Consider the following 26,132-nt stretch of genomic DNA (forward strand, 5'->3'; position numbering starts at 1 on the left):
CCATTCTCGCAATGCTAGGTTGTATTGATATGGACCCGTATGTTACAAGCTAAAAGTGATATTTCTATCTCCTTGGAGCTGGGTATTAACGTTGGTATGTTAACATGTACGTATATAAAAGCTGAGCACACAGAAGTCATTATTACATTCCAAGATGTCATTTGTTAAATATTTTATTTTATATTCTCACTTGTTTGGCACTTATATAAAAGCACGTTTTATTGATTTATAACAAGCAGAGCTGAAAAATCCCGTGATTACTTAAAGGTTGGACATACCTATTTCAGATAATCGTGTCACATACAAACCAACAAAATCGGAAATTTTGTGAAAATATTGTAAACTCAACCCTTTTCGAACTTCATTGTTCTGTACCTGTTGCTGAATTCACCGAAAACTCAGGTCTTAAACGTCTTCGTAACCTCTTATATTATGCGATGCTGTTGATAATGTGCTCAAGTCGTCTTTTTTCTAATAACGAAAATCTCTTCTAAGAAAGTCTAGAGTACCAATCATGTCAGGAAGAGTCAGTTCATTATTGTTTGAATGAACACTGTCTACGTTCCACTGGCAGCGTAGCTGATTTGTTCCGTTTTCTATGTAGCGAATATTATCTCAACATCGTAAATCAAGTTAATATGTGACCTACATACTTGCTTTGCTATAATTCTAATGCCTCAGACATTGATGACTCTATAATTTTCAGTTTCATATAGCACGATTTATTAAAGCACATGGAATGTACGCCACATAGTATTTCTGCGACATAGTATTGTTTCATTATGATTGCTTCTAAGATAAACACGATTGGAACAAAATTGGGAGAATTGGATTAGCATTATTACTGTAGAATTTAAGAAATTTGTTAAATATTACACCGTATTTGGTAACAATCTTTAAAATTTGCGACATTCTGCAAATGTTATGAGTAAGAATAATTGCATGACTGTATCTAATGCAAAATTGTTCAATACATATGAACGATATTTGAATGAAAATATGTTAACTTGTCTTTACTTTTTGTTTCTGAAAATCAAGTTCTAATCTCGATTTGTTACTTTGCCCTAACCAACATGAAGTTGTTCGATCGATTTACAGTGAAGTCACTCAGGGTCACTTGAAAAGTGCCCTTATTACATTTAGTGTTTATTAAGACAAAATTTTTGAAAACGTAATGGACATTTCAAAAATTTCCTGACTCAAAAACTCACCAATTAGAGATATTTTATGCACTTTGTCTCGTTTCTCTATGGCATTTATACTAAAATAAAGCTTTTTTGTAGAAATGAATACGATTTAAGGGATATACAAAAATCGATGTCTTTTTGTTGTTTTGTTTAATGAAAACATATTTGATGTTTTACAGTATTCTATTAGTTTGCAAAATTTACGCTGTAAATATTTCGATTTCATTAAAATTTCTTTTTCATTACTCTAATCCAATTTTTCCCAATTTAGTTCCAATCGTGTTGATATCTTGCAAGCTTACTCGGCCATAATAGGTTTGCCATGGTGACAAAACTCTAGCGTTATCGGTACAGTTTTCTATCAGTTTGCAAAATTTACGCTGTAAATATTTTGATTTCATTAAAATTTTCTCTATAATTAAAATTTCGTAAATTACTCTCATCCAATTTTCCCGATTTACTTCCAATCGTGTTGATATCTTGCAAGCTTACTCGGCCATGATAAGTTTAAAATGGTGACACAACTCTAGCGTTACTAATGAAGGTATAACAAGTGTCAGCATTATTTGGTGGTGGAATAGAACTAAATAATTATAAATTTATGAAACATTTAGTAGGAACTTAACGGTTACAGTAACAAAGTTTGAAATTACATGCAAGTAAATACCATTTGAAACTTTTCCAAGCTAAGAGTTTGGATTTATCCCAGTGGTTCTGTCTGTAGCTAGGTGACTGGATGGTGCCGTACAATGTGAATTTGAAAACGATCAAAAATTTACTGCATTTTTTCCAGAACCATACACGATTGGTGGTCCCGGGAAGGAAGGCGGCAGATTCGACCATCCATGCGGAATAGCAATTGATGAAAATAGTGACTTGGTCATTGCCGACAAAAGCAATCGAAGAGTGCAAGTAATAGGCTGGAACAACGAATGCAAACGTAAGAATATATTTGACGAATACAGGGGGTTGTTCACACCAAGTGACGTTGCTGTGTCTCCTGATGGTACCTACTATCGACTGATCATGAGCTATTGCAAGTTGTGGCTTTTGATAAGAATAATGCGGTTGTAACCTCATTTGGTGGAGACATAGACCCTTATGGCATTACCGTGTCTAAGGATGGCTGTGTACTCGTCACCGATCGCTGTAATGACTCTGTGAAAAAATACACTAAAGACGGCACATTTTTGACAAGTTTTGGATCTCATGGTAAAGGTAAAGGCCAATTTAATTTCCCATGGTCAGTCGTCGTCAATAGTAAGAATCAAATATTAGTATCAGATCAAAACAACCATCGCGTACAATTACTCAACTCTGATGGAGAATACCATAAGTCATTAGGTTCGAAAGGGTCTGGGGCGGGTCAGTTGAACTTTCCCTACGGCATTGACGTTGATAAGGATGATAACGTCTATGTTTGTGATTTCGGGAACAGGAGAATTGTTCAGTTTTCATCAGACAGAAAGTTCCTTCGAAATACCGGTGAAGGAAAGGTGAGCCCGAGGTACGTTGCCGTAAGAACAGACGCAAATCTGTTGAGTGCGGCTGTCAGTGATTGGGATCAGCATTGTGTCAAAGTATTCTTCGTAAAGGAGCAAGAAAAACCAACAAAAGGCGAGGGGTTATCGTAACTGATAGAGGCTCAAGTTTGTGCATCTCGGGTATGCATTGCAATTTGGTGAATGAGCCATGTTGTGTTATTGCTATGTTTTAAGCGTACATTTGTTCAGATGGTTATGTCTGCTGACATATCAACGTAGCGAGGTCCTCATGTTCACATCAATTAGTGCTAAAGTTGTTAGCTACATGTTTTCTGACAAAAACGAAACGAAACTCAATAGGAATGATTCGTGTTCAGCATTTGCAAGAACTGATATCAACTTTTCATTGGATTTTTCTGTGATTTCCAGTGATTTAAATTGATCCTCACACTGTAGGAAATTATGTCTTTTGAGATAGCTATACCTGTAAATTGCCATTTGATTGCTCTCTTAGACTATATTTTTAATTTGTTGTTTTTGTTGCTGTTGTTGTTGATGACTTTAATACTTAGAATACTTTTGTTGCTGGTGTATATTAAGAACAAAACCAACTTTTTTCAAATGATCTGCGATGAGACATGTCAACAAGCGTTTGGTATAATTTGAGTTTGAGTCCGTTTTTGAAAGAGTGTTGTATTTTTTGTGCTTACCATTAAAAATTCGTGTAAGCACTACTTCGTAGATGTACCATCCCATGACTGTAGCTTGCTAATTAATAATGCAATGAGTACTGACGGAAGGCACCGTTGTCGTTACCTGTACCTTTGGCTCCAGACACTGAATAAACAAATATCTTGATATCAAAACGTGTTGGTTTTATGTTTTTCATGTTGAAATATCGGTGCTAAGCAGTTAACGTATTTTACGATTGATGGTACTCAAGTTTTTTCTGTTATATACCATTTCCCATTATTGCCTTTCGCACTTGACGTATAGATTGGCAGCGTACACTGAAGATGCTCTCTTAATCCCATTCTCTGAATTATTTCTCAAAGTACCATTTATATCATGATAATCCACTAAAACAGATTTCAGGAATATTTTCAAGATCAAATTCGACAATTAAAACAATCCGGCTCAGTAAATGTTGTTTTATGCCTGCGTCAACGATGAAAATATTATCAAGAAATAGCTTCTCATGCGTAGAGGCACTTTGGAGATGGTAATAACAAGAAAATATCCCTCGTGACGGAATGTTGATTGGGATTAGGAATGCATCTTCAGAGCCGGTAACATCGCAAGATTACATCACGGCCAACGTGCACAATTCACCATCTGAGACAAGTTTGTAGTGCGTACAGTGTAAACCATAAACTTAAGCATCACTTTAAAAATTGCAGTTAACAATTCATTGCTTGACTAGTGCACTACACTAAAAGTTTGATCTGTCTGGACAGGCTGCTTTTCAAATGCACCAATTTGATTTATCTGTTTTTTCCTAACAACGGCTAATATACGGACGAGTCTTGCTGTCGGCTTAGGAACTGGTTAGTTTCTTCAGCGGGGGGGGGGGGAGATGGAGGATTCATGGGTCACCTTGTTCGCTATACTTTAAAGATGTCAGACTTCTGCATCAGACATACCTTGATGTTTGCATACTAAACGGTTGTTTCGCATAGCATCATAATACCATATATATCGGAGATATATAGATGTTTGCAAATTGAAAGTCTTTTTTCCAAAGTGTGCCAATAATTATGAAATCTGCTGTTTATAGGAAAAGCGTGACAAATTCCTGATACATTTATGTTAACTCTATAATATTCAGTATAAGAAAGCAGCATGCTCTAATATGTCACAATACATTTGATAGAGGGATATAATGTTAGAAAAATGACAATATATTTATCGTTGTAATTGATGCAACTATTTTCCTTTGTGTATGTCATAGGTTTTCAGTGAAAGACGTGTGCTTTTCATGACTATAAAATAATAGTTAACAAATGGCAGTTTTTAAAATTATTAGCTGTGCTTTTATGGTTTCAACATTACAAAAGGTCCTTTCAGACACTGCGCACATCAGATTTGGCTAAAGCCTATAAGCCTATAAGAATAGCTCTCTATGGCTTCTCAGCAGATGTAATCTGAAGGCTGGCAAGTCTAAACGCCCATCAAAGTTTTGATTACTGCTGTTCTCTCTTTGATATTAATGATGGATATCCATTTATGTACAACAGTTCTGCACATTTGGTTATGCATAGAAAGTGTGAAATACAATCACAGATCATTCAAAAAACTATTCAAACTTAGAACTGACATGTCAACAATGTCATTGCAACACAAATTGACTGAATTTTTAAAACATACAATAAATATGTTTATCAACTGAACTGACCCCGATCACAACCTGTGTGACGTAAGACTAACACTGATACGAAATCCATATTACCCCTGTTGTACGTCATCTACCGGAACGTTTTCCTGTACTGATACTGTTCGTAGAGGCACGCCGCCACACAGACCGATTTGTCGTGATCGATGCAGTAAGACGAACATTGACGACAGAGATCGGGATTGACGAGTTGACACCGGCGGAGATCGGTGGCAGCATGGTTGTGCCCACAAGCATCGACTTTTTTCGGGCTCGCTAAGTTTGTAAACTTGTTTGTTATATTTAACACGATTGGAACTGATTTGGGATAATTGGATGGTGAAGTAATATCGATATAATCTTTAAATGTAACATCATCTGCTTTTCTTTTTAAGTAACACACTTGTTTATTATGAGTACTCTGCAATATCGCAACATTTAGCAATACAACACCCAACACTTTTGAGAAATTTGAAAAATATATAGATCCTATTATCCAAAATTAGTTCAAATCGTGTTATTTTTAAAAGCCACGGCATCTCTCAGAATGGAAACTACTGTTCATGTTTCGACCGTGTCGTTGCATCTATGTCATAAATATATTTGTACATACTCTAAATAAATCGAAATACTATAGCTATTCATCGCTAGCGTGTTGAAAGTTATTTCCGCCGATGGCCGACTTGATTTGGCAACGGGACAGGCGAGACAATATGATTGACATGTTAACCTTACCGAATCCATATGTCTGATTGCTGGGGATACCATTCGGTGTCAACTTGATCGGATTTATGCATGAAAGTACCTGTAAATGATTTGCATATCTCCTGGGTGACGGGCCACTTTACTAATTCATTGAACACAATAAGGGTAAAGAATCAAAAACGTGACAAGATCATGACAGGAGAGAGTTTGAAAGTAGAAGGATTGGAAACCACACGAGAGGCTAGGGAAATACCCTTCTCTGGCGTGGAAATATTAAAAAATCGATTTGTGCATTGTTGCAGTCTGATGCAATCTGAGAAGTGTCTCCAATTTGGTTTTTACTAAAGAAAACTATTAGAGAAAATGACATTTGACACCCCAAGGGGAAGAGCACAAATGTGTCCTACCTGTTGCATCGCAAAATTTGTCAAATTGATTTAATAATAAATGCAATTGTGCAGTCTGGCGCAATCTGAAGATGATTTTCAATTTGTAACAGGATTGGAACTAATTTGGGATAATTAGATTTTCATAGTTTTTCAAATTTCTCAAAAGTGTTAGGTACCCTATAGATGGATGTTGCGATATTACAAATTACTCATAAAAACAAGTGTGTAATATAAGAAGAAAAGCAGATGAGATTATATTTGTAGATTAAATCGACATTACTTCACCATCCAATTATCCCAATTAGTTCCAATCTTGTTTTGTGTTTACTCAATGATACTCTTACAAAATAAAATACGTCATCCCAAGGGAGGAGCACAAAAGGGGCGTCCCCATCTGAAAACTTTGAGAAAGTGATGTGTATAATGGTGAAATTTAAGAAGAGTTTCTATTTATTTTCATTTTGCGCTTTGTAAAACTGTTTGAAAATGACACTGAACACTGACATTTTTACTACATGTTTTGCACGAGCAGTAGATTGCAGATCAAATAATTTACAGGAACGGCAGATCTGCGATTTTATTGTGTCATTTACAAAATCTGTCATTTCTGTAAACGATAAATGTCAGACCAACAGTCAGAGTTTGTATTTTTCGTTTTGCTACTTCGAGATTTTCAGTCGGAGAAATGACCTTGCCCGAAATGCGATTTTTCCGGATGCTCCTAATGGAAAGCCCGATAATACGGTAAGGTTAAATATTAACTATGATTGCGATTATATTAAAATGGTTAGTAAACCAAGTCAATTAAAACTGTATGTTTCTTTGATAATATTAGATGAATCCGCAACAGTTTAGCTTAGTCCTGAATCTTATGCACTAATAATGGTATCTGCTGAGAGCGTTCCTCCATGATCTCGTCTATATATTTAACATTTATGAGACTGAAATATACTTTCTCAAATAATCATTTGTATGGCATCATAAAGGGTATCAAAATTTCGTTTCTTTTGTATTATGTTTATAAACAGATTACCAAAACCTGTGGCACAGAGGACTCAGAATATACACAAGACAAGAAAAAAAAATGTGAAGATTTGGACAAAAGATAAAAGAATTAATCTCCGTTGCTAAGGTATTTTTGGAAAAGGGCAATTTTTTCTTCCAATAAAAGGAGTTGTTATCGAGGCAGTCCAACGTTTTGTATACTTTGCAGCATTATTTTTTTATATTCTCCAAAGAAATCAGAACCCTTTAGTATTGAGAGTAGATTGTTCTCATGGTTTATCAGGGAAGTATACGAATTTTGTCATTAGAAAATCGAAAAATTACTCATTCATAACGTTTTTATAAAATTGTACCATTTTATGATCTTTTTTTTTCTTTTCTTATAATTTTTTTATTTCATAACTGCACTAAACGCTTCAACACATTTTTCAAATGATGAGTAGCCCTCCCCCCATTCTTCATCTTCACATTTTAGCTACTTCCTTGTAGCTTTTAATTTTTAAGTGACCCCCTCAGATCCCCCCCGCCGTAAATAATGACGGCTCCCTGAGAAATTCTATAATGAGAAAGCATTTCATGATCGGATTTTCAAAGTTTTGAAAATGAACGACTATTTCTTCATTTCTAAGGTAAAAGTGGCGATTTTCAGGAAGAATCAAATTTTCAATTAACTTAACTAGCTCTCTTGTGTGAAATGATAGCTTTAGACATTATGGTGGCGAAAAATTGTCCTGTATTGAACGGACAACTTTGCCTCAACACCGGTCATCCTAAAAGACAATTGGATGTTATCACAATTTGAATATTTCTTTTCAAAATCGTCATACCTTAATTTAATCAATGGAAATCTATTTATGGATGCTGTTATGTTAAAAATCAATATACGAAATGCAAAATGAAATTTGCACTTCGTACTCTCTATGCCTAGGAACCCGCATTATTCCTCACCTACAATGAACATTATCTTTGCTGAAAACACTTCCATGCTGTTTTTCGCCAAACTTAAGAGTTGTTACCTGATTATCCCGTATTTTACGTGACCTTAAAATTTGCCAATGAACAGGAAACATACGATCTCAGTACTAGTGGCTTTGCTTTACACGATGGTACTGTACGGCAGGTTGATTGAACTGTGTTTTGACTGAATATTGGTAGTGCATATTGTACGTCACATTGTTTATGGAATGCTCTGCAGGTCGTTGACGGTGAATCACCCTTTCATAAACCATACAATAAATCATCGATTCTGTAAGATGGCAAAAACAGACTAATGTACTGGGTGTACTCTGTTCCTCATTCCAATGAAGTAAGAAAACTACAATGAGAATAGAGTGAAGTCATGCAATTCTTCGTTGATCTGTACGGGGAAATTGTTGTTCATTTCCAATGTCTGTACTTCCCTTCTCCGTAATTCCTGGTATAGGTGTGTCGTGACACACTACAGATCATGTTCCGTTTCTCTTTCACTTTAGCTGTCGACGTTAGACAGGCACCACAGTGAGTAAGTGTGCAGAATTTCATAGAGCTATTTGCAGAAACCATATCCTCTTGAACTTGACTATTACGTATTGCCGTATTCAAAATAAGTACCTTTCCCTATTCTGACTCTCTCTTTCAAATTATTTGAAAACAAAATGATTTCAATTATTACTTTCATTTTGTCGACAGGCAAAGCGTCATCTGTACAGGTTACCAACAGCAACGCTACTCTGTGGAGCTCATATGTGACTTAAAACGTTGAACTTAAAACATTTCACTTAATGTGAAATGATATCGTTAGACGTTATGGCGGCGAAAAATTGTCCTGTACTGAACGGGCTACTTTGCCTCAACACCGGTCATTCTAAAAGACAATTGGATGTTATCACAATTTGAAATATTTCTTTTCAAAATCGTCATACGATATAGTGAACACCTAAAATAATCAATGGAAATCTATTTATGGTACTGTTACGTTAAAAAAATCAATATACGAAATGCAAAATGAAATTTGCATTTCTTACTCTCTATGCCTAGCAACCAGCGTTATTCCTCGCTTACAATGTACATTTCTTTGCTGAAAACACTTCCATGCTGTTTTTCGCCAAACTTAAGATTGGTTAACTGATTATCCCGTATTTTACGTGACCTTAAAATTTGCCAATGAACAGGAAACATACGATCTCAGTACTAGTGGCTTTGCTTTACACGACGGTGCTGTACAGCAGGTTGATTGAACTGTGTTTTGACTGAATATTGGTAGTGCATATTGTGCGTCACATTGTTTATGGAGTGCACGGCAGGTCGTTGACGGTGAATCACCCTTTCATAAACCAACAATAAATCATCAATTCTGTAAGATGGCAAAAACAGATTAATGTACTGGGTGTACTCTGTTCCTCATTCCAATGAAGTAAGAAAACTACAATGAGAATAGAGTGAAGTCATGCAATTCTTCGTTGATCTGTACGGGGAAATTGTTGTTCATTTCCAATGTCTGTACTTCCCTTCTCCGTAATTCCTGGTATAGGTGTGTCGTGACACACTACAGATCATGTTCCGTTTCTCTTTCACTTTAGCTGTCGACGTTAGACAGGCACCATAGTGAGAAGTGTGCAGAATTTCATAGAGCCATTTGCAGAAACCATATCCTCTTGAACTTGACTATTACGTATTGCCGTATTCAAAATAAGTACCTTTCCCGATTCTGACTCTCTCTTTCAAATTATTTGAAAACAAATTCATTTTGTCGACAGGCAAAGCGTCATCTGTACAGGTTACCAACGGCAACGCTACTCTGTGGAGCTCATATGTGACTTAAAACGTTGAACTTAAAACATTTCACTTAATGTGAAATGATATCGTTAGACGTTATGGCGGCGAAAATTGTCCTGTACTGAACCGGCTACTTTGCCTCAACACCGGTCATTCTAAAAGACAATCGGATATTATCACAATTTGAAATATTTCTTTTCAAAATCGTCATACGATATAGTGAACACCTTAAATAATGAATGGAAATCTATCTATGGATGCTGTTACGTTAAAAAAATCAATATACGAAATGCAAAATGAAATTTGCATTTCGTACTCTCTATGCCTAGCAACCCGCGTTATCCCTCACCTACAATGTACATTTCTTTGCTGAAAACACTTCCATGCTGTTTTTCGCCAAACTTATTAATTGGTTAACTGATTATCCCGTATTTTACGTGACCTTAAAATTTGCCAATGAACAGGAAACATACGATCTCAGTACCAGTGGCTTTGCTTTACACGATGGTACTGTACGGCAGGTTGATTGAACTGTGTTTTGACTGAATATTGGTAGTGCATATTGTGCGTCACATTGTTTATGGAGTGCACGGCAGGTCGTTGACGGTGAATCACTCTTTCATAAACCAAACAATAAATCATCAATTCTGTAAGATGGCAAAAACAGACTAATGTACTGGGTGTACTCTGTTCCTCATTCCAATGAAGTAAGAAAACTACAATGAGAATAGAGTGAAGTCATGCAATTCTTCGTTGATCTGTACGGGGAAATTGTTGTTAATTTCCAATGTCTGTACTTCCCTTCTCCGTAATTCCTGGTATAGGTGTGTCGTGACACACTACAGATCATGTTCCGTTTCTCTTTCACTTTAGCTGTCGATGTTAGACAGGCACCACGGTGAGTAGTGTGCAGAATTTCATAGAGACATTTGCAGAAACCATATCCTCTTGAACTTGACTATTACGTATTGCCGTATTCAAAATAAGTACCTTTCCCTATTCTGACTCTCTCTTTCAAATTATTTGAAAACAAAATGATTTCAATTATTACTTTCATTTTGTCGACAGGCAAAGCGTCATCTGTACAGGTTACCAACGGCAACGCTACTCTGTGGAGCTCATATGTGACTTAAAACGTTGAACTACCTTTGCCGACTGAAGTTCCTTGATAGTAATCGAAACATTTAGTTTATGCTCGGCCGACAACTTTGAAAAAATCGTATGTATACTCGATAAATATACAAACTACCAACATCGGCTATGGCTGACAGGCTTATTGGCAATACATTTCTTCTCTGACTGAGCGATTTTGTGTGTTGCCTCTCCGCTAGGTCACTGGAACTCGCAAATCGTGATTTCGAACCGGATTGAAAACACCGTATTTCGTAGCAAACCTTGCAATGAAGGTTATTTGTTGTTTACTTTGCCATACCTAGTTAGTATGCATTTAAGAATCGTAATTTAAGGAGAATCATAATTTCAGGTCGTTTCACTACTATGCGACATTTCTTCACTCGTTATGTTGCTTCACCAGTAGTTTTACAACCACGACGACAAATAAAATGTAGCTCGATGGATATTCTGCTCTAGTGATTGCTGTTAGTCCTCCGATCCGTATGAACAGGAGTCCATTACAAAGTAATTAAAAGACTGAAACAATAGGACTCCGCAATGACAGGACCACGTGATACGGTTTAATCTACGATGATTAATCACTTCGATGGTGCCATGGCTACAAGAAACAAACAACATTGTATTCTCTCGACCTTCGTGTTATAGGTTCAGGTTAAGCATTTATCATTTTAGAATTTTCCACTTTGTCTGACTCAGCTGGAAATTCTAATGACTCAGAGTTGAAAAGCAAACAAAAACCATCTATCGCGTTATTATTTGATACAGATTCCAGCTCATTGTGAAGATCATCTAATTGAAAGTCAAGGGGAACATACGCAATCCCTCGATAAAACGTCTATCGAGAAAGATATGAAGGTCACATTATTTTTGGCGTATCGATGCGTTGATTTGGTAAAAGTGAAACTTAAGATTCCACTTCACTACATGTCATATTATGTAGATTAGATCTATTCCAACTATATGGTTTTGAAATGAAAAAGAAGAACTCAGAATTATATCGACTGTTACATCCGTATGAAAACGGGAAATCATGCTATTCTATGCTGTTGGTTATTGTAATTTCGAAGCCGTTTAGTTCTCTTTATTTCTGAATCGTTTATTGAGAGAGTTGGTCAACAAGATGAAATAACATTTTGTCACGTATACACTCAAATTGTATTGTACCATCGGCTGAGACATATGGCTAAGTCATAATCATGGAAGGAAAACACCGGCAACGCGATTGGAAGTAATTTGAGCTAACTAGATAGTGTAGTAATGTTGGTGTAATCTGCAAATGGAAGCTCATCTGCTTTTCTTTTTCTTTTCTTTTTTTTTGCAATGCACCCGGCAATAGTAATATGGCATCTTACGGCACTAAACACTTTCCATAAATTTGAACGATAAACATCCAAATATTTTGAACCTTGTTTTACTCAGAATGGTCGACTAAACCTTGCTTTTAGCTTGAGAGGTTACTGTTATTTTACTAATCTCTAACCGCAAGAAGGAACGCATTGCAATAACAGACGCGGCATACACAATGTGTTGTTTTAGCTCAAGTTCGATGAAAATTGGCTATCTTATGTAAATATTCGGTTTTTAACAAATGTATGGACTCCGCGAGAGCTTACACATTTTCGGCCTATCTAAACTTCAGTGTCTTTCATCACAGTCTAAAATTGTTATGTAATGTCACATGGCACAGAAGTCAGTCCCTGGGGTGGGTGGGGAGGGATGGGTTTTTGTGCAACGTTACTTTATTTGTGTGGGGAGGGGTGGTCTTTTTTGCAACGGTTTAATTTATTTTATTTTGATTGTGATATTTTCAATTAAAGATTTCGACTCCACGCCGTCTGACTGTGTTTTAATACCTACAATTCCTTATCTTCTCTTCAACTAGTGTACATACCACAACAATTGCTCCGCAAACATTGCCAACTTGTTAATGACTGTATATCAGCGGATTAGCTTATTAAGTCAACACCACAGCCGTCCCATACGTAGTAAAATTCTTATTTTACTACGTATGTAACGGCTGTGGTGTTGACTCAATCAATTAATCCGCTGTTAAGGACTGAGGATTAGCCAGTTGGCAATGTTTTCGGAGCAATTACAGTGGTGTTTACACAAATTGGAGAGGAGATAAGGACTTGTCGATAAAGATAGAAAGCAGTCAGACGGCGTAGAGTCGAAATCTTTATTTGAAATACCACAGTCAACATTTAAATTACTTGTAGTAATAAAGAAAGCTGTCAGACGGTTTTGGGTTTAAATCTTTATTTGAAATATCACGGTCAAAATTAATAAAATAAAATAAAATAAAGTAGCGTTGCACAAAAAGCCATCCCTTCCTGACTTTTGTGCCCGTGGTAATGTCCTCAGCATAACCCAATATCTGTAAAATTAAGAAACAACTAGTCTCTGCAAACTTGACAGTTACATATACTGATCAAACCTTTAATTATATTTGACCTTACAATTTAGCACATCGCACTTATATACATATTTTTTAATTTTGACTATAGTTTTTCTAGGAAACAAATACAGATGGTTCCTCTTACGAGACATTATGCAATTTCCGCACCATACATGAAACATTGGTCTTCACCGCTCTAATTTGGCAGCCCTAAACTTGCTTATTAAAATCATTAATTTGGTCATCTGTGGTATTCGTACATGTATAATAGTAACACATTATAGCCTTTTCTCTCGACTGCGCAATTTCGCAAATTGCGTATTTAGAGCCATTGTCTGCCCAGCAAAGGTGACTGGCAACTCGGAAATTTCGCACAAAACAGAGCAAGGAAAGACGTCAATACGACGGTGACCCAAGCGCACAGTGTAGTGATCTGAGAATGTGCTGTTATTTTTAGTCATAATATTCCCTCGGAAAAGACAAAATATCGCCTGTCATTCAGCTTCGGTAATAAGAAAAACGTGGAGTGTACGCATAGAAAAGAAAAGCCAATGACGTAATTGCGGTTTAGTCTCCAGGGATACCAGTGCAATTATATTCATGTTTTGATCGCGGTATTAATTGAAAGCAGAACTTGTCAATGACGGCATTGTGGAAAATTCCAGTTGTAGCATTGTGCATGTAAACTGCAGTGACGAACGATCTCGGATCGATAACTATGAAATGCAATCGTTTGATCACCGCATATATTGACAGATTTAAACCCCCACATTCTGACCAAAGCTTGTCTAAGGGAACAAAAAAGTCAAATTCTGTGTCGCGGATATCTGTGGGTGACAAATCGACAGAAGATGAAGGGCAGCAGAACACGTCACAAGCTGGCAAGCATCATAATGTCGACGATAGTACAGGTGCTGTATGACAAATACAATGCAACTGGACTAGGTGACGATCGTAATGATACTTTGGAACAGTTTCCTGGAAAGGCGAAGTCAACATCAACACGTAAAATATCAAGTCTGTCCCCTAATTTTGGGTAAATGGGGCACAAAGTGCCTCTCTAATGAATAGAACATGCAGAGAAAACACTGATCTATCCTGTAGATAAACACAGTATTAGAATTTCGAGTATACAGTATAGGAGTCTTCTTCATCCAAATTAATTCTACCATCATTCCTGACATCACGCGACCGAGGAATGCACCCTTTTGTGTAATTATATGTACTGAGGTGATATCATGCCATCTGGCTTGATTTTATGACAGGACTAAAAATTGTTGTCTGTAGAATTTGAAAAAAAAAAATTTCCTCGGAAGATAATGTTCATGTAAAACGGTCTGTTATGAATAGACGTCGCCAAATGAAGTAAATTTCTACTCTAAGTGCTTTCTGGTACAATAACACTAATTATGGTACGAAACTAAAAGGTTTTAATACGATATATACGACCGCTGGCAACCTCAGTTGGTAACCAAAGAACGCAACAAAATTAATTAATTTCCCACTCTAAACCCTGTTGGTAAATGAGATTAAACCCAGTACACAGCTAAGAGCTTTATAAGATATATGCGACCTTTGCTTACCTTAGTGGGCGATAAAGTAATGTGTTCGAATTAAAATTCAATCAAATGAATTTTTGGTTATTATGTTAATTGATCTTCAGGATTAATATAAAATTCGAGTGTTCCTTTAAACATGAGATAAAAATAATAGTTCGTGACAAGAGTTAAAGCCATTCTGCGAGATATCGGCCAGTTAGTATTGTATTTGCAATAGTGCATGAGGCACATGAGTATAAAAGTATGAACGCTTTTCATGATCGCATTTTTAAAATATTAAAAACGAAAGACTCAGTTAACTAAATGACTGACGTGATATCTCTAGTCGTTATGATGGCCGAAAATCGTAATTATAGTAAAGGGCTATTCTGCTTCAACACAGGCCATGTCAAGTGTCAGTGGATACTTGATTGACCCGAATAGTGACGCCCGGAACACCTGGCAATATCATAATGTTTTATGTTATTCTTGCGTTTCGCTTATTGCTAGGTAGCTATATTTGAATCAGCTGGAACCAACGTCCTGCTAAAGGCAACAAAGTATAAAATCGTGGCAAAAATGTCCAAATCGCCCCATTTGTTTAACTGCCCCTTTGAAAGACTTTTGTTTTTATTTCTGAAAAAGGAAATACTTAAGCATTTGTCTTTCTCAACCAGGGGCGTGAACATTCGTTAGTATTATTCAAACATTGGTTATTTCTCAATACTTCTACCTTCCCTTACAAAAATTGTACATGAACCGACAACTGTTATGAGCGGCAATGATGTACATGAAAAGCAGTAATGATTTGCATAGGAATTACATAATGTTTTAATTACAGTATTTCAAATTGATAATGCAGAACGTACATACAGTATACATGACCACTCCGAATAAAACTTGTGATTGAGGAGAGCAACCTTTTGTTAGGCTGACAAAAAAAAATCAAATGATGGATACACGATGATACAGAAAAGTGCGCCGGACGTGAAGGTCCTTGTTCCGCATGAAAATGTATTGATACACCAATTTAAACTTAAGGATCGATACACGATTATTACTTGTCAATTAAGGATTTGAGTAGCGTATCATTGAATTGAACAGAATGGCTACACACTGGCCTCAGATTGAGTTGTCTTAGAGTGTAGGTCTAATAATCTCGTGTGTCAACTTTCTGACAGACAGGAAAATTGCAAAGGATTGACAAGTCGATTTGATAAAGAGTATTAAGGAACTTCTTTCAGAAAAATAACAGCTAACCTTTTTAATGTAGCTGAGGTACCGCTCTGGGATCGCAAGTTCTCATGGTAAGTAAAGCTGGCACGCCAAGTTACCATGATCGATACCCCATTCTCCACCAATTTGTTACATAGGGTACAGTCTTGAATCGTAATGCTTTCAGTAACTGAAGCTGGCACACCAAGTTGTCGGTTGTAAGCACCACTTATAATCTTCATGACAAAATAGCAGCATTGAAGACCCAACTTCTAAATCAACAATTCTAATAATTTCTAAATTTACATACTTCAATGGATGACTTAGCAGATAGCTTTAACTAGATACCGATTCGTCCGAAAATATATAAGAACGGGATTATTGTCAAAACAGGATGATATGATCTTTCAACTTAAAGCTGGAGTCAACGCCAACGAACGGTAATTTCTAAAACTTTAGCATCAGTGAAATCAATACATCAGCAACACAGGGCACATAGTTACTTCAATATTGGATTTGTAAACGGGTTTAGTTAATCACAGGAAGCTAAGTGTGCTAAAGAGCCTTTCTATCGATCGAGTTGATGTTCAGCGACGTTAAAAATCCGAAATCATCCGGAAAGGGAGGTGTTACACTGACGGAGAAAGGAAAAGGCTGTACACTACATTTTTTCAAAATTAACATAATAACTATGGCTTACAATTGCATCACATGAATGGCGAACCTTTTCTTATCATACGTAGGGATACTGTACGAGGATATAAGCAGCATAACGTTCATGCTTAAAGTCAGGAAAAGTCCTGGCCAAGCTTATTCATTTTTATCGGCCATTCCCTTTGTACATTGTCTTTTGCAAAATCATTTAATATACCGACCCCTTGAACTCATGAATAAACGCTATGACTTGTATAGTCATATCAAGGAAAAACTTCTATATGGCTTTTGTTCAGATGATTCAATGCTTTTCAACAAGATGCATACAACCTTTTCTAACATTATAATATTTGAAGCCTAATAACTTCGCTCAATAACATACCCTATTGTATAAAGGATTGAGAAGTATCTGTATGCGGCTATATTATTCTGCGATGTTGTCATCGGGTGGGTGGGAGGGTCAGCTCAAACCTGGCCACTTCCCATGCAATATCTTATTTGTACCTTTCAGCGTTCGCACTGGTGTTCTTTCTTCTCCGACGTTATCGAGTGAATGAGAGGCGAGTTTATATCTATCTCATGAATATTTAATTACATGCGTAGTGATATCACTCAGTGATTCGGCTACTAATATGTTTGAATGACCGGGTGCGACCTCTTGTTTAAATGTAAAATGACGTCATGCGACATTCCAGTAATTTATAAAAAGGAAACCTCTCACTCAGGTCTTTCTTTTCTCACGGAGCTCAGAGACAGCATCAGAGAGAATATCGGGTATGACTTAAATTAATGATTTGTTGAAACCATTTCCATCTGAACCTGTAATTCGTGAACAAACCTCGACCAACAGAAATGGTCTTCTAGACTTCTGGCTTTGTATGCCTAAATATTTGACGAAATAAGATCAATTTTACACTTTTGTTTCGTAAAACAGGTGCGGCTAGGTGTAAGGGTTCTCAGAAGCAAAGCTAATTAGTGTGGTTATAGTTTGGTGTTGTCCCATATACTGTCTCTGCCGGCAACGACTCCAACGGTACGTGTATACTAAAATTATTTTTCCATATGTCTGCACTGCTGTCATCGACCATAGCTGTAAGGACTGTATTTGTTGCCAGGCAACCGCTGTAAGGATACCATTCGACATGCTCGGCTTGGTTAGCTACGTAAGAAACAGAGGCGTTCATTACTATATCATATAGATCGTGCCTTGAAGAAAGATTACATAGTAGACCATGCTGCCCCGAATACTCTGGAACCTTTACCGACTGACGACGGATCAAAATCGATCAGCTAGGTCTCTGATACTTGGATACGATTCAAGATCAGTTGAATATTGCTGACAAAATTCATTATTTAACCTTGGCTTGGGTAACAAAGCAATCAGAGTTCTTTAGTCGTTCTTTCCTTGTAAGCATAACGTTCCGGTACTAACGTGTGTATGGATATTCCCTGTCAGAATTCAAGTGAAAAGTGACACCTTTATATAATTTGTGAACTCGATAATATACAGAGTTACCTCAAGTGGCGCTTAGCAAATTGAATGTACACTTAATATGAGTTTAAAACTGTTAAGGACTGATTCATTTGTTTAAAGCACGTTTATTCCACCTAAAGTTATCCTGTCAAAATGGCGAGCATATCATCGAGAGACTATTCAAGAAGATGCGCATGCGCCATTGTCTTCTGTCATCCTGTATTGTTTCGGGCAAATTATTGCTCTGTTGTGACGTGGCCATATTTCTGGCATATAACTCATAGCAGCAAGTGAACTTTAAAAAAAAACAAGATGAGTTTAAATTTGATGATTGAGCCAAAATTACAGTATCATGTATCGTGTTTAGCGGTGAACAATAGGAAGGCAGAGCGAAGAGAATTAGCTCTACACAGCACTAAGCATTTTTCACATAATGTGAGTCAGACTAGTCGACGCCGGTTGTCCAATTAAATGGAGCGCTTCTATAAGTAGCAAACAAACATGTTGTCATTCCATTTACGGTGCTTGTCTATTGTTGATCGTGAGCACTTATTTGTTTAACAAGGAGCAGTGGCCATACAAAGGAACGGATAAAACTATAGCCCTGTAACCTTATAACCTCATATGCTCTCAACTAGTGTTTGCAGTTGGAGGTGAATTGTTCGATTTTTGTGAAGTGACCATTGATCCTATGACTTTGTCGAGTTGAAAAGCAAAAAGCTTGAACAATCATTGTTACAAAAGCAGAAGCCGGGAACACACCCTGCTTTGTATTTTTCATTAGTATGCAATATTTTCCTCTGAGTACTTGCCGCTAGTATGCAATGTTATAAAACACTTGGCCAAATTAACAACAAATGTGTTTGATGTAGACCACTGATATAGCTACATCTGGGACAAGGTAATCGTCAAAATAATCAAGAAAAGGGCAATGGATCATTTATAATGGGCATAACATAAGATGTATCATGTTTAATAACGAAATTTTCTTCAGAAATTTACAACGTGATTTGTATATTACTAGCCTTCCAAAACGTATGCAGCCCCTGCAAAACATGCTTTTTTATGCCTGCTTAATTGTAATTCTGAAATGTTTGATATATCTTTTATTAAGTGACAACTGTATTGTTCCCGCAAAGTGTGATAAAGTTGTCATACTGTATGCGTCTTAGTGTGTAAGCATACCTGTAGAACACGTAAAAAAATCCAGGAAATGTGAGGGGATCACAAATTTTTTGATAATTTATTAGAGAGGACCATGGGAAAAAATCACAAGAAAAATAGAAAATCCTCCGGCCTCCTCGGAAGTGAATTCGTAACAGTCCCTTAGCAATGTAGGATGCTGTCATTGACATTAACAATAATGTCCTGGTTTTAACAATGTTGTCCTAGGCATTTAACATGCTTTTCTTAGGCATTCAGTAGTCTTTTGAATTCAATATGTTGTCTTATGCAATCAGCATGTTATTCTAGATTGGTACTCTCCAGTAAAAAAAAAATTGTTCGTGCCATGACAAGTAGTAAGTTTGATGCGCACACCGCACCACTGTTCAAGAAATTAGGCATCCTTGATATCTTCAAACAGTTCGATTATCAAGTTGGCATTTTTGTACATTACACACTTTGTAACAGGCTACCATCTCATTTCAGTAGCTATTTCACTTATGTAAATCACGGCTATCAAACAAGATGTAAAGCTAAAGGAGATCTTCATGTACCGAAATATGATAGTAGCATTGGTCAGTCTTCAATCATGTTTGCTGGGGCGAAACTTTGGAATAATTTACCCCAACACTTTACGTGATATTCGAGGGAGAAATAAATTTAAAAAGAATACAGAAAATTTCTTTTACAGAAAGACTCTAATTTGTAAGACGAATATATTATTATTTATTCTGGTAGCTTTTGTTTTAGTTAGACACGGACTGTCTCGTTTAGACTTTCCTGAGTTGTGGCCTTACTTGAGAACGGTTTTTTGTTATGCAAATATTTGAATTTTTCTCTTCACACTCCATTTGATGTTTTGTTTATTGTTAACTGCAGCTGTCAAATTCTTCTATGTTATTAAACTAGTGTTCTGATTGGCTAGACTAGATTAGTCCGTTTTGGACTATTTTCTAGCCTTTCACCTAGTTATGAAAACACTGTTTGATTGTATACAATCAAAACACACATTTGTTTGATTTGTGATCATACCTTTTCTAGGTGAAATAAATCATATCAAATCATATCATATTCAGAATGCACTTTTAGCAATTGCTGATCACTGATTTCTGTGTTTATGAGTTTGTGCGCCGACACTTTTTTATAAATCTTAGATTGCTGATGCAATCGACTTTGTGCATTACATGATCAAGTATAAATAATCGATCATCTTCCTTCGTGAACTAAGTACATTCGTTCAAAATTGTATGAGTTATACTTACTTTAGAAAATGCGTACATCCGTTGTAGGGGTAAAAACGATATTAAATTTATTTCTCCCTCGAATATCACGTAAAGCGTTGGGTAAATTATTCCAAAGTTTCGCCCCAGCAAACATGATTGAAGACTTTTACAACTAACACGATTGGAACTAATTTGGGAAAATTGGATGAGAGTAATTATTAGGAAAATGTAACGAAATCGAAATTTTTACAGCTGAAATTTTACAAAATGATAGAATAGTGTAAAATTTGAAATATTGTTCTCATCGAACAAAACAACGAAAACACAACGATTATTGCATACCCCTTTCATCGGATTCATTTTCATAAAAAAAAAATCATTTTTGTGTAAATGTACTAAAGAAATGAGACAAAATGCTTAAAATTTCTCTACTTGACGACTTTTGAGTCAGGGCACTTTTGAAATGCCCCTGACTTTTTCGTGGATTTGAGGCTTCATTACATTAAATTGAGTCAGGGCACATTTTAAATGACCCTGACTGACTTAACTGTAAATCAATCGAAAAGCTTCATTTTGGTCGAGGAAAAGTGACAAACTGAGATTATTACTAGTGTTTCAGTAATGAAGAAACTACAGACAAACTCTCATATTTTCATTAAAATATGAATATTGTTCAAATGTTTTGAACAATATTGCATTAGATACTATCATGCACTGATTCTTTCTCATAACATTTTAACAGCATCGTAAATTTTGAATAAAATTTTAAAGATGGTAAGCAAATATGGTGTAATATTAGACAAATTTCTAAAATTCTTGAGAAATGTTGCCAATCCAATTATCCCAAATTAGTTCCAATCGTGTTAATTATACTCTAGCTGTACAGACAAAGGAATACATAAAGTTGGCCGTTGAAGGTGCACAACCTAGCTATAATTAATGTAGGTCAGAGGAAGAGAAAAAGACGATTGATACACGACTTGACGTATAGATAGGTAATACCAAGCCATGAAGACATAGGGCCACAAAAATTTGGAAGAAATGTTCTTTACTCAGAAAAAAGTCAAGCTTAAAAGAAATAAAACGAAAAATAAAAGGATGAGGAAAAAGAAAAAAAGTAAGAATAAAGTCAGTCAAATTTCATTTTGTTATTATTTATACATGATTTGTGAGTCCCTGTGGTATAGCTAGCATTGTCTAGATGGCTCAAAGGCTCTTAGATTAAAGTTATGGTTATTTAATGTATCATACAATTCTGCACATCACTATAACATGGATACATTGTATTTAAAAATGAAACCAAGGGAGATTGTGTAATTTTACTAGTAAATATGAATGTCTGCGCGGCGTTTTGTAGGCGCAGTATGACAAGAAACAGCATGATATAAAAATATTTCGATGGACCTATTTCTAAATCTCATGCATTTTTTGCATGTCTGTAGATCACAAGTGGTTTAGGGTCACAATGAATATCATACAATCAATCAATTGTTTCGCCTGCCTAAAATATTTCACTTGTAGTGCCGAAAAATTAAATTCAAATGTTCATTCTGGATGTTTTCCTGAGCATTTACAATGATATCCTGAGCACTAACAATGTTTTCCCGGGCGCTCAACGTATTTTCTGTGCTCATCCCTACTGCGAAGTCCGAAGGTGTTTCGTAAAATTGTAGGTGTCGCCGTCCGCGGTGCCGAGTTTACCCTCTTTTTACAAGCATTCCTCCTCTTCTGGGGATATTGCTGTACTGGGGCGACTACCTGAGCCAAGCCAGATTTTTTTCAGGTGCATCCCTTGGCTTTTATCGTGTAGTTTGTCAGCGCGAAGAACTTGTCTGTCAGTGATGCTCCGTAGTTGTTTTGCTGATATATCTTTCCAAGCAGTACTTCACCGCCGAAACTTAGCCTGGTTACGAACTGTACTCGGTTTTCTCTTGGCTTTGATGAATTCGTCTACTGTCGCCAAATGATCTTTTCCAACTGTCATCTCCTCTGTAGAGTTTTCTCCAGAAAGCAAAAAATCTAATACATCTTTCGGAAGCTCGGCCATCCACTGAATGATATCGTCCGCCGTCATCGTCGACGTCTCTTGCTGCAGACGATAATCTTCGAATCTCGCGCACTGTTGGTTTTTACAGTAAAACTTTCTAAAAACAAAAGCAGACGCGGAAAAATAGATGTTCAACCAAATATGTAAAAATGTTTAAGGTTGAATAATAAAAAACAGCTGGTATGTTGAAAATCGGCAATACTCGCCCATTCCTCCATTCATCGTTTTCGAGGCAATATAAATGACTGACTCTTGAAATTACCAATGAACCTAAAGAGTCTACATATACAGGTATCCCGACTTCAACATTCCAGTTGGCCAGTGTTAAAAGTACGACAACTCATTTTAACAATGTATGTATGTATGTATGTATGTATGTATGTATGTATGTATGTATGTATGTGTGTATGTATGTATGTATGTATGTATGTATGTATGTATGTATGTATGTACCTACCTTTCCTGACATCAGTCTGTGACTGAGTGAGCCTTTTGTGCAATTGTTATAGTGACGTCATACGGACATGTCAGGAGGTTATAAAACACAATGACCTTGTGGTGGCCGTTTTAAGAGATCGGGGACATACACCGCAATAAGTAATTGGTAGCTCTCAATGAAACATTCAGGCAAACAATTTCCATTTGAACTTTAATTTAATAGTCATACTTGTCACAAATAAATGGTTTCTTTATTCTTCACTCTGTAGGTCTCAATGTGCGACGAAGTAACATTAAAGCTGTATTTTTCTTTTGTCTACAGGCACTACTTTGTGTAAGAGTTATCACTGGGAAAACTGACTTCTGAGACTAAAAATTGAATGCTGTGCCATATACAATACACAATTCGAAAGTTTAATTAATCAGATTCTGTTGTCTCCATTCAACATCGAAAAATTCAACGGTACGTATGCCAGATTTGTGATATATTCTATCTTTGCGTAGTATACACATGTCATCAATTGATGGCCACAAAGTTTGCAAAGCAGCCATTTAAGAACATCAGTCTATCAGACAACCATTTCTTTATCTGTAATGTCAGCTGATTTATGAAATCGAGACCGTTACCCAGGATGCTGATGATTTATAAGATTCACATATCGTATAACCGTAGGTAACACAGTAAAATATATTATGTTCTCAAAGCCAACTTTTCCTTGTTTCCTTGAAAAATGAGTCGGGCCGGCGACAACTAAACGGTTGTTTCAATACACTGCGAACTGTTCAAGCATACAATAACATATCAAGACAGTTCTCGAATTTTTAAGGGCCTTTTATTTTTGATTTTTCACTCCACTGTTCAGCACCGATTGATTGATTTGTTTGCATTATTCGGGGTAGGATTATACGGTCGCAATAGGCTGCACGTTCTCCTGTCGAAGGATCATTGTCGGCACGCCATGGTATCATGTCAACTTGTGCAGCTCGGGTAGTTTTGTTCTAGTATTATTTGAAACCGTTTGATAAATGCACGCAACGCCTTGTGTTCTCAGAACGTCGAAGCCAATTATACGTGAAATGGAAGAAAATCAACAGAAAAGACCAGCCATCGTTCTTATTTTTGCAATTATTAATTTTGGTTTATCAATGGTGTCTGAAACTCTTTTTATTATCTCTACAATGGCAAGTTTCCTGGATATCTAAGTGATGTTAATTTCCTTGTAAGAATAAAACAGATCGCGTCGAACCCTGATTTACAATGTAAGGACTTCACATAGTGAGCATAAAGACCGATAGGTCACCTTGACAGCTTAAATAAGAGATGGTTCGGTGACCAACTATGATGATGACACTATACCAATGTCCAGCCAACCTAAACACGACATAAATCAACATAAGTTTGCACACAAACAAAAAAACTCGACAAGGGCTCAGCCATAACTTTATATAAGACGTAAGACACAAACTATGAAAGTCAAAGAAACTAATCACATATGATATATTTTCACAATAATATGTCTGACGTGTATTTGATAGAAGAGGAGAACGCCAGTAACAATGGATTTGCGTCATCTCAAGAGCGAAATTGGTCCAGATGAGGTAAATACGGTTAATAAATATATTGGTTTTCAGAAAACTTAACAAATTTTCTGCCAAGTTTAATTTTGCAAACTCTCCCTGCCTGTCTGTTCGTCAGTCTATCTGTATGTCTTCCTGACATACTCTTTGTCATAGGGTGCGTGTCTTTACACATTGCCTGTCTGTATGCCTGTCTGTCTGCATTTATGTATGTATGTATGTATGTATGTATGTATGTATATATGTCTGTATCTATGTATGTATGTATCTATGTATGTATATATGTCTGTATCTATGCATCTTTCTATTTGTCTTTCTATCTATTTATTTGTCTGCCTGTCTGTACGTCATTCTCCTTAACGACATTGAGATCAATTTGTCTTGTTTAGAACTTGCAAGATGGTCATGTTTGCTACAAGTGAAGATATGTTTACAATAGTCATTAGCATATCAATAGAACTTCAATAGACTTCCTCACTCATAAGTGCGTCTTGACTGAACTCTCTATGAGTTCTATGCTGAGATAAGTAAATTCTGCTCTGCACTGTAATTGTTATGTAATTTACACTCTAAATTCACTTATTAGTTTAATAAATTTATCTTAAAGAAAATCGCGCCTTTACCCCCTTTTTTCTGTCTGAACAATATAGATGAAATGAATGCTACGTCATACCTTGGATCTACCTTTGTTCGTTGTACGATAATGTGAATGGGTGAATCATTGTAGTAATTTTGTAGTAGTCATTGTACTTAGTGTATGATTCGAATCTAAGACAATCATGGATGGGAATACCCTTCTGAGTATCACAGAAAACGTTATTTTACTAAAACAAGCGAACACACCACCTTATTGTAAACAAATCGAGGCTCAAAAAGAAACCAAGTGATCCGGCCTTTTCGTAAATAAAGGGGTTTCATCTCAATCAGAACATACTGACGATCAGGTACCAAGCAAAAGAGATCATATCTTTTTTTGGCAACACCAGAGTACTCAATGTCAAAAATCTAGACAGAAGGTAAGGATAATGTTATCAGAGAAGAAAAAGAAACTACTGAGTTAACACATGCAAATATATATTCCAAGATTTTTACTAGAACAAGCAATATATAACCATAAGACGAGCGAAAACTAAATTGGTGAGTCTGTATACTGCAGTTTATAACATCAAGAAGTTGATCTCAAACGCTACCTAGAATAGACGAAAATACCCAAAAGCCTGCAAGTAAATATTAAACTAAAAATGCCTGGAATGCAACTTCACGATAACTTCTTTAATAATAAGTGTAAACAACAAAGACGCAGCGCAAACAAGTTTGCTAGAAGAAGATAAGGGGAAATGACATCAGAACAAAACTTATCTGTACAATCACCTT

General features: G+C 36.3%; 1 protein-coding gene across 1 annotated transcript in view; it reads left to right on the plus strand.

Moving 5' to 3' along the window:
- LOC139129335 (flagellar attachment zone protein 1-like) overlaps positions 1-26,132 on the plus strand; it is a 37,981-nt gene that overhangs the window by 660 nt on the left and 11,189 nt on the right. Inside the window, exon 2 of the mRNA XM_070694969.1 lies at positions 1,981-2,127. Within this exon, the coding sequence (XP_070551070.1) occupies positions 1,981-2,127 (147 nt within the window). The remainder of the gene's footprint in view (positions 1-1,980; positions 2,128-26,132) is intronic.

Source organism: Ptychodera flava, chromosome 3, assembly GCF_041260155.1.
Source record: "Ptychodera flava strain L36383 chromosome 3, AS_Pfla_20210202, whole genome shotgun sequence".
Classification (NCBI taxonomy): Eukaryota; Metazoa; Hemichordata; class Enteropneusta; family Ptychoderidae; genus Ptychodera; species Ptychodera flava.